This window comes from Elephas maximus, chromosome 6 (genome assembly GCF_024166365.1).
Source record: "Elephas maximus indicus isolate mEleMax1 chromosome 6, mEleMax1 primary haplotype, whole genome shotgun sequence".
NCBI lineage: Eukaryota > Metazoa > Chordata > Mammalia > Proboscidea > Elephantidae > Elephas > Elephas maximus.
This window is the reverse complement of record NC_064824.1, coordinates 106966871-106980476: the sequence shown is the minus strand read 5'-3', so window position 1 is coordinate 106980476 and position 13606 is coordinate 106966871. Positions and strand designations below refer to the sequence as shown.

The window sequence follows — 13606 nt, the reverse complement described above, 5'->3', positions numbered from 1 at the left end:
TGGATTTCTTTAATTAACTCTTTCTTCTTGAAAACTAGTTGCCTCCACTTCTGAGGTACAAGAAAATGGAGTCTTTAATGCCTACAAAAAGAGAAAATCAATAGTGGGGAGGGGCCTGGGGAAGAGATTATGCCCAAACTAATTTCTAATTCTACTCCTCACTTCTTCTCTGCCTCCTCTCTGCAAAATGAACACTGGGACCTCAAAGAAACAAGAGGGTCTGAAGTGCAAGCACCACCTAGTCCTGGAATGGGAGGATGGATGTCCTACAGGATCCTAGTAACCTCTTCAGTTGATGCTGGAAAGGGTTAAGGATTTAGGGTATACTTTGATTGGGTAAATGTAAGAAAGGCAGGGGTTCACGCTAGAATAGGTGTTGTCAGGAAACGGGGGTAATTTTATGATTGAGTATCTCAGTAAATCTTACCTATATGAAAGTGAGGCTAGAACAAAGACATAGTTGTAATTGATTAACAAGTAGCAGTTAATCAGTCTGGCCAAGAGAGGAGTGTTTGGTATTTTGTGGGTAGCATATTGACTTTGTTTTTGTCTGTGCTTAAACAAAATTATGAAGTCACCATATTTTGTCTCGTTTCATCATGTGGTTGTTGTTAGGTGCCGTTGAGTCGGTTCTGACTCATAGCAACCCTAAGTACAACAGAACAAAACCTTGCCTGGTCCTGCGCCATTCTCACAATCATCACTATGTCTGAGCCCATTGTCGTAGTCACTGTGTCAATCTACTGCATCAAGGTCTTCCTCTTTTTCACTGATCCTTTACTTCACCTTGAACACTAAGGTGTGCCAGACCCAAGACATAGTGTTTTCAATCACCTCAAATGCATGCAAATGCTGGATTATGAATAAGAAAGACCAAAGAAGAATTGATGGCTTTGAATTGTGATGTTGACGAAGAATACTGAATGTAATACTGACTGCCAAAAGAATGAACAAATCAGTCTTGGAAGAAGTACAACCGGAATGCTCCTTAGAAGCAAGGTTGGGGAGACTACGTCTCATATACTTTGGACATGTTATCAGGAGGGATCAGTCCCTGGAAAAGGACATCATGCTTGGTAAAGTAGAGGGTCAGCGAAACAGAGGTCAAGATGAATTGACAAAGTGGCTGCAACAATGAGTTCGAGCATAACAATTGTGAGGATGGTGCAGGACCCAGAAGTGTTTCATCCTTTTGCACATAGGGTTACTATGAGTCAGAACCAACTCGACGGTACCTAACAACAATAACAACTACTTTGTCAAGTGTGATGTCCTTCTTCAGGGACTGGTCTCTCCTGATAACATGTCCAAAGTATGTGAGACAAAGTTTCGCCTTCCTCGATTCTAAGGAGCACTTCTTCCAAGACAGATTTGTTCATCCTTCTGGTGCTAGTCCATGGTACATTCAATATTCTTCGTAACACCATAATTCAAAGGAATCAATTCTTCTTCAGTCTTCCTTATTGGCTGTCCAGCTTTTGCATACATATGAGCAATTGAAAATATCATGGCTTGGGTCAGGTGCCCCCATAGTCCTCACAATGATATCTTTGCATTTCTACACTCTACGGTCTTTTGCACCTGATTTGTCCATTGCAATTTGTCTTTTGATTTGACTGCTGCTCCTATGGGAGTTGGTTGTGCACTGTTTACTGTGGATCCAAGTAAAATGAAATCCTTGACAACTTCAGGATTTTGTGTTTTTCATGATGTTGCTTATCAGTTCATTGTGAGGATTTTTGTTTTCTTTATGTTGAGGTATAATCCATCCTGAAGGCTGTAGTCTTCATTATGGTCTCAGAGAAACTTGGTCCGATGTTGGTATTTTGTGAGATTGTTTATGTCTGATTAGGAGCCTGGTGGCCACAGTGGTTAAGAGCTATGTCTGCTAACCAAAAGGTTGGCAGTCCAAATCCACCAGCTGCTCTTTGGAAACCCTATGGGCAGTTCTACTATCCTACTGGGTAGCTATGACTCAGAATTAACTCGAAGGCAACAGGTTTTGTTTTGTTTTGTTTTTTTGTTTGTTTTGTTTTCTCTTTTAATTAGGAGAATAAATGGCCTGTGAATGCTAGTCCAGCTTCCAAATGTAATAGGCTTATTTTTTCTTCTTCTTCTCCTTCTTTCTTTCTTTCTCATTCATTACACTGTTTCCCAAGAGATAAGTATCATGAAATAATTGAAGCTCTGAGAGGTTATATGGCTTGCCAAGTTCATGCAGCTGCTAAATAGATGTCCTGAGTCCAGGCAACTCTTGAAGCTCTACTGCCTCTCCCATCTCTGGGAAGAGGGAAACAACCTACAAAGCAATCCACTACTCAGGAGCCCTGGTAGCACAGTGGTTAAGTGCTCAGCTGCTAACTGAAATGTAGGTGGTTCAAACCCAGCATCCACTCCATGGGAGAAAAACGTGGCGCTCTATTCCATAAAGAGCTATCGCCTTGGAAACCCTATGGGACAGTTCTACCCTGTCCTGTAGAGTCAGTATGACTTGGAATCAACTCAGCAGCAGTGGATTAATGGGTGTTTCTTATCACGAGTTTATCACTAGGAACTGATTTCCAGTTAATTGAAATGCAACCACCAAGGGGGAAGTTAATAGCTATGAAAGCATGGAGTCAAGGTGGTGAGGCCTAGCAAAGATCAGAACCTAGGTTTCTCCTGCACTGGAATGGCAAACCACATAAAGAAAGAAATTTGAAGATAAAGTGGTCTCTACCAACAAGGAAAATTAATGCTTGCCTCATTCTATTTCACAAGCTGCCTCTCTGAAATTCTGGAGCATTTCTGTAATGGCATAGATTTTCTTCAGAAAGCACATGGAGAATAATTGAATCATGTATGTAAAGACATGAATTTCAGGTCAAAAGTTCAGTCTGTCCTGATAAATTTAGAGAACACTAAGAATTCAAATAAAAGCGGCTTTAAAGACTCATCAGAACAGACCATACAGGACAGCATTAGAATGTACTAGAGAACGAGGGCAAAATCAACGGTTATTTCCACCGAATGCAGCATGTAAAAGGGATCCCTAAAATCCCCTTACTCACCAGGCGGGCTCCCTTTTGTGTTGTTCTTGCCGATGCAGCAGCCGTCCTGCTATATAGACCTGCTGCTGCTGCCACCCAGTTACGCTGAACTCGCATCATCCCTGTCAACCAGCCATGGGAAAGGTGAGCAGAACACAAGTTAGACAGAAAGGGGGCAAAAAAAAAACAGCTTCTATACAAGGTCTATGGAGCCCTGTTGGCGCAGTGCTTAAGCACTCGTTGCTATCTGAAAAAATCAGCATTTGGAACTCCAGTTTCTCCACAGGAGAAAGATGTGGCAGTCAGCTTCCATAAAGACTTACAGCCTTGGAAACCCTATGGGGCCACTTTACTCTGTCCTCTAGGGTCGCTGTGAGTTAGAATCGACTGGACAACAATTTTTTTTTTTTTTTAAATACAAGGCCTAAGTAGCCCTGGAGGCCCAATGGTTAAGAGTTTGGCTACTAACTAAAAGGTCAGCAGTTCAAACTCACCCAGCAGCACCTTGGGAGAAAGACCTGGCAATCTGCTCCCTTAAAACTTACAGCCTAGGAATCTCTAGGGGCAGTTCTGTTCTGTCCTATAGGGTCGCTATAGGTCAAAATTGAATCTACGGCATACAACAAGAGTTGTTGGCAATTGCTGACTTCCGTTGTCTTTCACTGTGTGCAAAAAGTTCTATTGGAAGCAGGTGATAATTTGGAATTATCTTTTCTTTGCAGATCACCTTCTATGAGGACCGGGGCTTCCAGGGTCGCTACTATGAGTGCAGTAGCGACTGTCCCAACCTGCAGACCTTCTTCAGCTGCTGCAACTCCATCCGGGTGGACAGTGGTTGCTGGATGCTCTACGAGCTCCCCAACTACCAGGGACACCAGTACTTCCTGCACCGGGGCGAGTACCCCGACTACCAGCAGTGGATGGGCCTCAGCAACTTGGTCCTTTCCTGCTGTCTGATCCCCTTTGTGAGTTCTTCTTGGTTTCACTCTTGGGGCCTGAGTATCCTCACTGTATTAATGACTGCAGTTAGAGTCAGGGGAGGTTGTCCTTTAAAAACAATGAGGGTCAAGAGGGCTTAGATACGTGCTGAAGCACAGATAGGCACATGTACAAAAACAGTAGAGAACCTAGGGAAGAATTCACTTAGAGGAAGAGCCAGTTTTATTTTTAATTTTTGCTACCATTAGGTAAATCAAAAGCTGTCCATAACAAATGTAACATTATAATAGTATATGAAATAAAACTTGCAAATGGGAAGTTTGTTGGGCAAAAAAAGGCAGTATTTCTAACAAATTTTTTCTATAGTAAAGGAATCTATAATAAATGAATGAGATAGGCTCCACTGTGGACTGGAAAGAATCAAAAACTCTGTTTTTAATATACCGGTTGCTGTTGAGTCAATTCCGACTCAGAGGGTTGTTAATATAATCTACTCAAAGGTAGTATCCAGCTTTGGGATTTTCCTTAATTTGGAACTTGAGTTCAATTCTGATTCCAAATGACTATTTAAACCAATTTTCTACAAATGTATGTGATTTTTAAAATCCTCTTTTAGTAACCAATCTATACATAGATACAAATGTGGTATGTTTGTTTATTTTTAGGGAGATAGCACTCTTATTAAAAAATATTAATCAAATAAATGATTCACATTTCCCCCAAAAGAGAGGTCTGAGACAGCACAGGGAATTAGGAATCAAGATATTTGAGTTTGATGGATTTTAACTCAGAGTTCAAACCTCTTAAAAATCCCATCTCCTAAACAGTTAAGCCAAAGGACTAATGGACCACACTAGAACCACAGCCTCCACTAGCCTGAGACCGGAAGAGCTAGAGGTGCCTGTCTACCACTACCAAAGGCTCTGATTGGGATCACAATAGAGGGTCCCGGACAGAGCCAGAGAAAAACATAGAACAAAATTCAAATTCATAAACAATACCAGATTTGCTGGTCAGATTGAGATTGATGGAACCCCTAGACTATGGCCTTTAGACACTCTTCAAGCCTGGAACAGAGCACACTCCAGAAGATCACCTTTCAGCCAAACAGTAAGCAGTCCTAAAAAGTGAACACTAACACCCGTGAGAAATGTGCTCCTCAAAACAACCAACGATATGAGACCAAGAGGGCAGAATAAAACGTGCAAAAAAAAAAAAAAAAAAAAATCCATCTCCTAGATAAGAAACAGAATACAACTATGCAATTATTTGAGCCTTAGTGGCACAGTGGTTAAGAATTCAGGCTGCCAACCTGAATTGGCAGTTCAGATACACCAGCCACTCCTTGGAAACCCTATTGGGCAGTTCTACTTCATCCTATAGGGTCACTATGAGTCAAAATCGGCTCGACAGCAACGGGTTTGGTTTTTGGTTTTTTTGGTAAGAAACAGACACATCACTGAATTGTACATGTAGAAATTGTTGAACTGGTGTATGTTCTGCTGTGAATATTCTCAGCAACAATAAAAAGTAAAATAAATTATAAAAAGAAGAAACATTGCCACACACAGCATTCACAGGGATCTCAGGATCTCCATGTTCACATTGACAATCCCATGCCCCAGCCTGCCAAATTCATCTGTGGTTTGGTTGGATGAATTCTGGAAGAGGTTCATTTTCTTCTCCGCTTTTTCTTTGTGGACCCAACAGACAGCCTCCCACAGGATGCGGCTGTATGAGAGAGATGACCACAAAGGCCTCATGATGGAGCTGATCGAGGACTGCTCCTGCCTCCAGGACCGCTTCCAATTCAGTGAGGTTCGCTCCCTCCATGTGCTGGAGGGCTGCTGGGTCCTCTATGAGATGCCCAACTACTGCGGGCGACAGTACCTACTGAGGCCGAGAGAGTATAGGCAGTATCAGGACTGGGGAGCTATGGATGCTAAGGCAGGCTCTTTGCAGAGGGTTGTGGATTTATACTAAAATAGGTTAACGCTACCATTTTCTTAGTTTGGAATCTAATAAAATATTTAGTCTGTATTGTTGGCAATTGTCAACTTCTGTTTTTCTTCTGTTGTGTGCAAATTCACTCACCTACAACTACCCCCATTAAAGATTGAAGAGTGAATGGGGGTGGTGGCTGTTCAAGAAGCAGAGTGAGTCTTGGCAAGGTTCAGAACTGGGGTTGGGGGACCATATAGCCTATCTGAGAAAGAAAAAAGTGAGCCTTGGTGGTGCAGTGGCTAAGCACTCATCTGCTAACCGGAAGATCTGGTGGTCCAAACTGACCAGCTTCTCCATGAGAGAAAGACGTGGCCGTCTGCTTCTGTAAAGACAACAGCCTTGGAAACCCTATGGGGCGGTTCCGCTCTGTCCTATAGGGTGGCTCTGAGTCCAAATCGTCTTAACGGCAATGGGTTTTGAGAAAGAAAAAGCAGTCCAAAGCTAGAGAAATGCAGCAGGTGGCTTGTGAGAAGGGAGGCATGTAATTCAGTGCCTTGAACAACATTCTATAGAGTTTCCTTCTGATCCAAGAGGTTGCTGGAAGCCACAAAAGGCAGAGTCACAGTTGAGTGGTTGAGGGGAAACCGAACGCGGCAAATAGCCTAATTAGACCATATCCTACGAGTTGTAGTTTTACTTACTTTCAAGAACAGTATTATAACTTAATGCCAGGGCTGCCGTAGGTCATTGCCATACTTTTGTATGAAGTGGAAGACCCTCCTTCCTCTTCTGCCATGGCTCCTGACTACTACACACAGTTGGCCAGTATAGCCCCTGGCCTGAAGGCTGTGTGAAGTATATAAACTACACAGTTATAATGGTGCCCAGCTAATTTAAATAAATCAATAAGAGATGCACATTAATATTTTAAATAGACTTGCATGATATGATGTATCACAAACATAAAGTCCTTTAACTGAAAAAAAAAAAGTAGGCTTAAATTCAAGGCGCATTGAAAAAAAAAGAAGGTCAAAATTTCTTCAGTCCACTGGTCTTGGGGTATGGGCCAAATAAATCTTCCAATGTCCTTCTCATTCTTTGCGGGAAATTTTAACAATGATCCGGAACTACAAGCACTGCCTGTTTCTTGTGCCAAAACTGCTTAAGACTCACATAAACCTCCTATCCGTTGCCTTTGACTCTATTTTCACTCATAGTGACCCTCCAGGACAGAGTAGAACTGCCCCATAGAGTTTCCACAGCCGTAATCTTTACAGAAGCAGGTTGTCACATCCTTCTCCCACAGAGCAGTTGGTGGGTTCGAACTGCCAACATTTTGGTCAGCAGCTGAATGCTTAATCACTGCACTACCAGGGCCCCTCCATAAATCTCCTAAGGAATGTAAATTCTAATAATAATCAAAACATTTTGTAAGTGATTTTTCTTTTTCATTCTCTCACATAAAATTACAGTGAGCTTGCAATGCCACACAAGATGGCTTTTTTCTTCTTGAGAATTCCAAAAGAGAAATGTTGGGGAAGCAGATTCCAATCACTTTTCTAGTCAGTTTTATATGTTGACTGGTGAATTATATGTCTTCAGTAAAAAGTGCTGAGAACAAAAAAGGTTAATGATAATAATGACAGTAGTGGCAGATAGGGATAAAGATGCTCGAATAATGCCACGTAATTTTAAAGGAAAATTTTGTGACAAAAGGAGAGGATGGCAGTTTCATAGTAAAAGCTGTATTTAATGAAGAACATCAGCTTGAAGGAGAAAAAAAATTAGCTCGAATCGTAGAAGCAGCTTCTACATTGGACTTACGAAGCCTATCGTTTACAGTACCTGCCCAGGTTCCCACAACTAGCAAGAGGCAAGGGTGGGACTCTAGCTCAGGTTAGTTTGATATTTTTAACTGCTATGCTGGTCTTAGTCGACAGCACTGGGTTTTTTGGGGGTATGCTGGTCTTAACATGGGGTGTTCTTTGGAGGAATAATTTTTGAAATAATTCTAAGGAAGGATTGTGAAGTATTATAACAAACACCCCCCCCAAAAAATACTCAATGTATTTTTCACATTTTTTAAATCAAGTGATTCCCAATATTTTATACTGTCCAGATTAATTTTCTTTAAAAGGGGGCCGACATAAGATTGCCAATTTTTATTTTGCCAAGCAGAGACATTTGAAATTAAAAACAAACTAACAAAAATAATAAACTAAGCACCATCTATATTACACTATATTTTTATATTTTATAAAAGAAACGACACTTACAAAAGGATCTTTTAACCCCCAAGATACAAAATCCCTAATTAAGTATGGTTCATACCAAGAAAGGATAGTTCTAAACTTTGCCTCGATATATATATTTTTTCACTTGACAAAAAATGATAGCAGAATTTGAAAACTCTTGCTTAGGGTTATAACTTAATGCCTTCAGGGGCCAGGGAAATCATATAAATAAGTGAAACAACCTTCTTTAAGATGACAGGGGGTGATGGGGATTATGGTGAACTATGGAAAGCACACATCAAACTAAAGCATTACAAAAAAATCCCAATACTGTGCCAGCCAAACAAAATACATCTTCAGACCTACAGACCTTGAGGTTGTCAAGCTCAAGGAGGATTCTTATTCCTAAGCCTGGCTTGAAAGCTGGGAAGAGCTACCAACAGCTGGCATCACAGTAATTATCTATCAATACTCTTCCCCCACGAAATACCTGTAAGCCCACAGAGCCGTACCACAGACCCTAGGGACGTGAGAAGAGGAAACCCCAATAATGACTGAAGTTAAAAGTTTCCTTCTATTAAGTAGAATGAAGGCTAATATTCATAAACTAGCTTGCATTATAGAAAATAAAGAAAGCAGTATTTCTTTTATACTTTACTTTGTAAACTGAAGTTTGTACCAGCTACACAAGTTATTGATCCTACATATAGCAAAACCTTAAACTGAACTAGTCTCTTCTGCCGTCATTTCTGTTTGAAACCTCCTGGTGATTTAGAGACTCAGAAAGTGTTACTTCCTGGACTGGAGCTCAGGACAGTTGTGTCTGTTCCTTATGTCTTAGTGCCACCTGCAAAGATCAGTCTCCATCAGTCATTCCAGGTAACTTGTCTGCAGTTCTGTTTCTGTGCTACTGGTATACGGACTTTCAGGTCATAACTTAGGTTCAGGTATGCTGATCACAAAACACGAAGTACAACTGAGGGCTTAGGTCTTACACACACTTGTCACTCCTGGACTTTCTATAGAACATTGAAATCAATCCCCATTTTGGCCCAGGACCTTCCCCTTTCAGCTTTCCCAGAAGTCTGGTTTCTCCTCTGTTTTTTCCTCCAGGCAGGAATAAAGCCTTTTCTTTTCTTGGTCAGTAAAAAAGTCCAAGCCCAAAGTACCCTTGTTTTGGTCCTCCAGAATTACCCTAAGTTTCGGTTGTTAACTGCATGTCAGTTGAGGTAGTAGCCCTCACATACACCCCTACCATGCTCTTCTAGGTTTCCTCTAATTCTATATTCCATGAATCATTCCATTCATTATGCTCTCTGGGACTCTTGGCATTCCTGTTCTTGCTCATACTTCACTGTTTGCATCCACCAACACTCTGCCCACAGAATCTTCAACTCAGAAATAACTCTGAGCAAAATGATGATTTCTGTTCTTCAGCTTCTGGCTGCTTATTTTCTACCGCGTAATGGTATTTTTTTTTTTAACTTCCCAAACCCATACCTGTACGTAATAGACAACAAAAAGACAGAAACTAAAGAATCGAGACAATCTAATTGCACGTAGTTGACATTTAATTAATAAAGATTGACTTACAAAGACTTATAAGACAAAGCACTTACATGGGTCAACATAGGATTATGAATAATTCTTCGAACGTGAAAGAGGTTGGTCAAGAAAGTTGTCTTCCGCTCCAATGCTCTTTTCGGTTCATCAAACTATTCTCTTCCAGGCCAATAAATACATTTATATAATAAATTGTGTGGTAATTATTGTAATATGGGGTTAAAAGGAGACTTTTGCAAGGGCAATTTTTTGAAAGACTCTTTCCCTTTTTTGTTTTCTCAATTGCACATTTTGGTTTTCCCAATCTCTAGAAAAGGACACTTTGTTGGTAAAGCAGAGGGTCAGTGAAAACCAGGGAAACCCTCAATGAGATGAATCGACACAATAGCCACAAAAATGGGCTTCAACATATCAAATATCATGAAGATGGCGCAGGACCTGGCAAGCTTTTCTGTTATACGCAAGGTTGCCATGAGTTGGCACTGACTCCACCGCAGCTAACACCAGCACCACGCAATGAAAAGTACTTCTCCCTCAACAGAGAGCAACGCAGGGAGGTTCTACACGTGTGCCAGGCAGGTTCTATACATGCCGCCGTTTCTATGAAAAGGTAGTTTTTGGCTGACTGGTTTTTCTGTTTCGATTTTCCGTCATTCTAAAAAAAAAAAAAAAAAAATTTTTTTTTTTTTTTTTTACCCATAAGCTATTGAATGAGAATCAATTGTTTTCTGAAAGACCGAAGATGTTACATTATTTAACTTTGCTTTCCATGGAGAGAGAAATATTCAGGTTCTTGATGTTCCAAGATTTATTTTAAACTCTACTTTGGGTTATTCATTTCATAAAATGGCGTTACTATACAAACACACATCTTTGAAAAATTAAAAAATTTTCCTTAAAATGGCAAAAATAGCAATAAGCTGTTAAAGATTTAGGTTTCTCTGTGGTACATTGAGCATAGGCGGTAGTTCATCCTGGCAAGTATGTTAATATATTAAAGAGTGACATTTCCTTCTCAATGCTTCTGCTCACACTTTATAATATTGAAAAGGTACTGAATCTGCCCTGGGAGATAGGGAGTTCATAAATACTGAGAATTAGTTAATTTTTACCATATACTTCAAAATGGGAAGCCCTGGTGGCATAGTGGTTAAGTGCTACAGCTGTCAATCAGGCGCTCCTTGGAAACTCTATGGGGCAGTTCTACTCTGTCCTCTAGGGTCACTATGAGTCGGAATCGACTCGACGGCCCTGGGTTTGGTTTTGGTATTATTTCAAAATGGCTTGAGGCCGTCCTTACCAAGCTGGACTGCACTAATTTGTTAGAATCATTTAATGATTTGTTTTTCTGCTCTTTCCATTGCTGGGTCTGCCAGGTTGGGTCTCACAGGATCAGGCTGTATGAGAGGGAAGACAACAGGGGCCAGAAGGTAGGGTTCACTGAGGACAGCTCCTCTCTTCACGACCACTTCCACTTCAATGAGATCTGCTCCCTTAATGTGCCGGAGGACTACTGGGTCCTCTGTGAGATGCATAACTACCAGCGGCAGCAGTACCTGCTGAGCCTGGGGGAGTACAGGCAGTTCCACACTGGGGGGTCATGAATGCCAAGGTGGGCTCTTTGAGAAGAGCCATAGATTTCTATTGAAATATGTTCTCCTTCATTGTTTCTCAATCTGGAACCTAATAAAATATATTTTCTGTGTGTTCTTTTCCTTTTTCCTACTTTTATTTTATAATACTTTTATGTACACACACACAGTATAAGTGGCAACCAAGATGTGTGATCCATAGGCAATGACAACAAAAAATTATCACAATAGGGTATGCCTTCACATTTTTTTTTTTTTTTTTTTTAAGCAGAACATGACTGTCATGGATTGAATTATATCCCCCTAAAATTTGTGTATCAACTCGGTTAGGCCATGTGTGGTTGTCCTCCATTTTGTGATTGTAATTTTATGTTAAGAGGATTAGGGTGGGATTATAACGCCACCCTTACTGAGGTCAGGTCACTTCCCTGATCCAAAGTAATGGGAATTTCCCTGCGGTGTGGCCTGCACCACCTTTTATCTCTCAAGAGATAAAAGGAAACGGAAGCAAGCAGAGAGTGAGGGACCTCATACCACCAAGAAAGCAGTGCCAGGAGCAGAGCGTGTCCTTTGGACCTGGGTCCCTGCGTGAAGAATCTCCTAGTCCAGGGGAAGATTGAGGAGAAGGCCGACAGAGAGAGAGAAAGCTTTCCCCTGGAACCGATGCCCTGAATTTGGACTTGTAACCTACCAGACTGTGAGAAAATAAATTTCTCTTTGTTAAAGCCATCCACTTGTGGTATTTCTGTTATGGCAGCACTAGATGACCAAGACAATGACACTTGGTAAAACACTTTCATAATAATTACCTCATTTGATTTTATGACTTTGGAACAACTTGCTGCTTCAAACCACAGTATTAGAAATCTGTTCAGACGCCAGTTCTTCTCTGAAGCGTGAGGATCTGAAAACTGAAAAATGTTCACAGGCAGTTGGACTCACTTTTTAAATCAGGAATTCTGAACCTGGCTACTATGATGGACTTTGGAATATTTGCAAATTCCTTAAAATTGCATGCAAAAGTTGAGTTAACAAATCTCTGCCAGACTCCCTTCCCACTGAGGTGACCACATGGATTCTTTTGAAACATAAATGGAAGAATGCTGATGGGGGAGGAGGCAAGGATGGTTCTGGAAAAGCTTTTGCCTTCCTGATAAAAGGGAGCATTGGCCATTGCCTCAATTCCCACTTATTTCAGCCATTTCACAACCAAGAGGTAACAAGTACGAGAGAAAGGCAAGGAAAATTTCAGAGATGCTAGCGTTGATGTGGTCAAGCCCCTACACCAAATCCGGCAACTTTCTACCTTTAAACTTCCTGTTAGGTTATGTTAGGTGCCGTCGAGTCGGTTCCGACTCATAGCGACCCTATGCACAATAGAACGAAACACTGCCCGGTCCTGAGCCATCCTTACAATCGTTGTTATGCCTGAGCTCATTGTTGCAGCCACTGTGTCAATTCACCTCGTTGAGAGTCTTCCTCTTTTCTGCTGACCCTGTACTCTGCCAAGCACGATGTCTTTCTCCAGGGACTGATTCCTCCTGACAACAGGACCTGGCAGTCTACTTCTAAAAAGCATTAGCCAGTGAAAACCTTATGAATAGCAGTGGAACATTAAAACTTCCTATAACGGGAGCAAAATAAACTCACATTGTTTAAGCCACTGTAATTGGGTGTTCTGTTATTTGCAGCTCAGCACATTGCTAAGTGATATAGAATATATGTGCATTTTTCTGAGGTGACTGTCCAGAACTTTATTCAGAGTCTCAAAGGGGTCCCTAATACAAAATTACAAAATAAACAAATAAACCCATTATAAGACAATGAAGTCATAAGATGTTTTAGTCCTGGAGACCATCTAGCCTAGTGACTTAAGTTCCTCCTGTACCCACTGCCATTGACTTGACTTCAACTCACAGTGACCCTATAGAGCAGCCTTATGGCTTTCCAAAGCTTTAAATATTTATGGAAGCAGGCTGCCCCATCTTTCTTCCACCCAGCAGCTGGTGGGTTTGAACTGCCAAACTTTTAGCTAGCAGTCAAGCGCTTAACCACTGTGCCACCAGCTATAACAGAAATACACAAGTGAATGGCATTAGAAAACAGAAATTTTTTAAATTTCTCTGGAAGCTAAAAGTCAAAATCAGGGTCTCAACCGTGTTAATTCCTTCCTTGTCAGTAGCCCAGGTATTCCTTGTCAATCTTTTCACGGCATCTGTCTTCCCTGGGGTGTGTGTATCTCTGTGTCTAATGTGCACTTTATATAACCCAGAAGTGATTAGATTTAGAACCCATTCCACTTGGT

At 41.1% G+C, this 13606-nt stretch overlaps 1 protein-coding gene across 1 annotated transcript; it reads left to right on the top strand.

Moving 5' to 3' along the window:
* The first annotated feature begins 3164 nt into the window (after window positions 1-3164).
* Window positions 3165-5951, top strand: LOC126078037 (gamma-crystallin C). The gene is made up of 3 exons (XM_049888004.1): window positions 3165-3173; window positions 3752-3994; window positions 5679-5951. Exons 1-3 carry the CDS (start codon window positions 3165-3167, stop codon window positions 5949-5951), a joined length of 525 nt encoding a protein of 174 aa, XP_049743961.1.
* Window positions 5952-13606: the final 7655 nt, after the last annotated feature.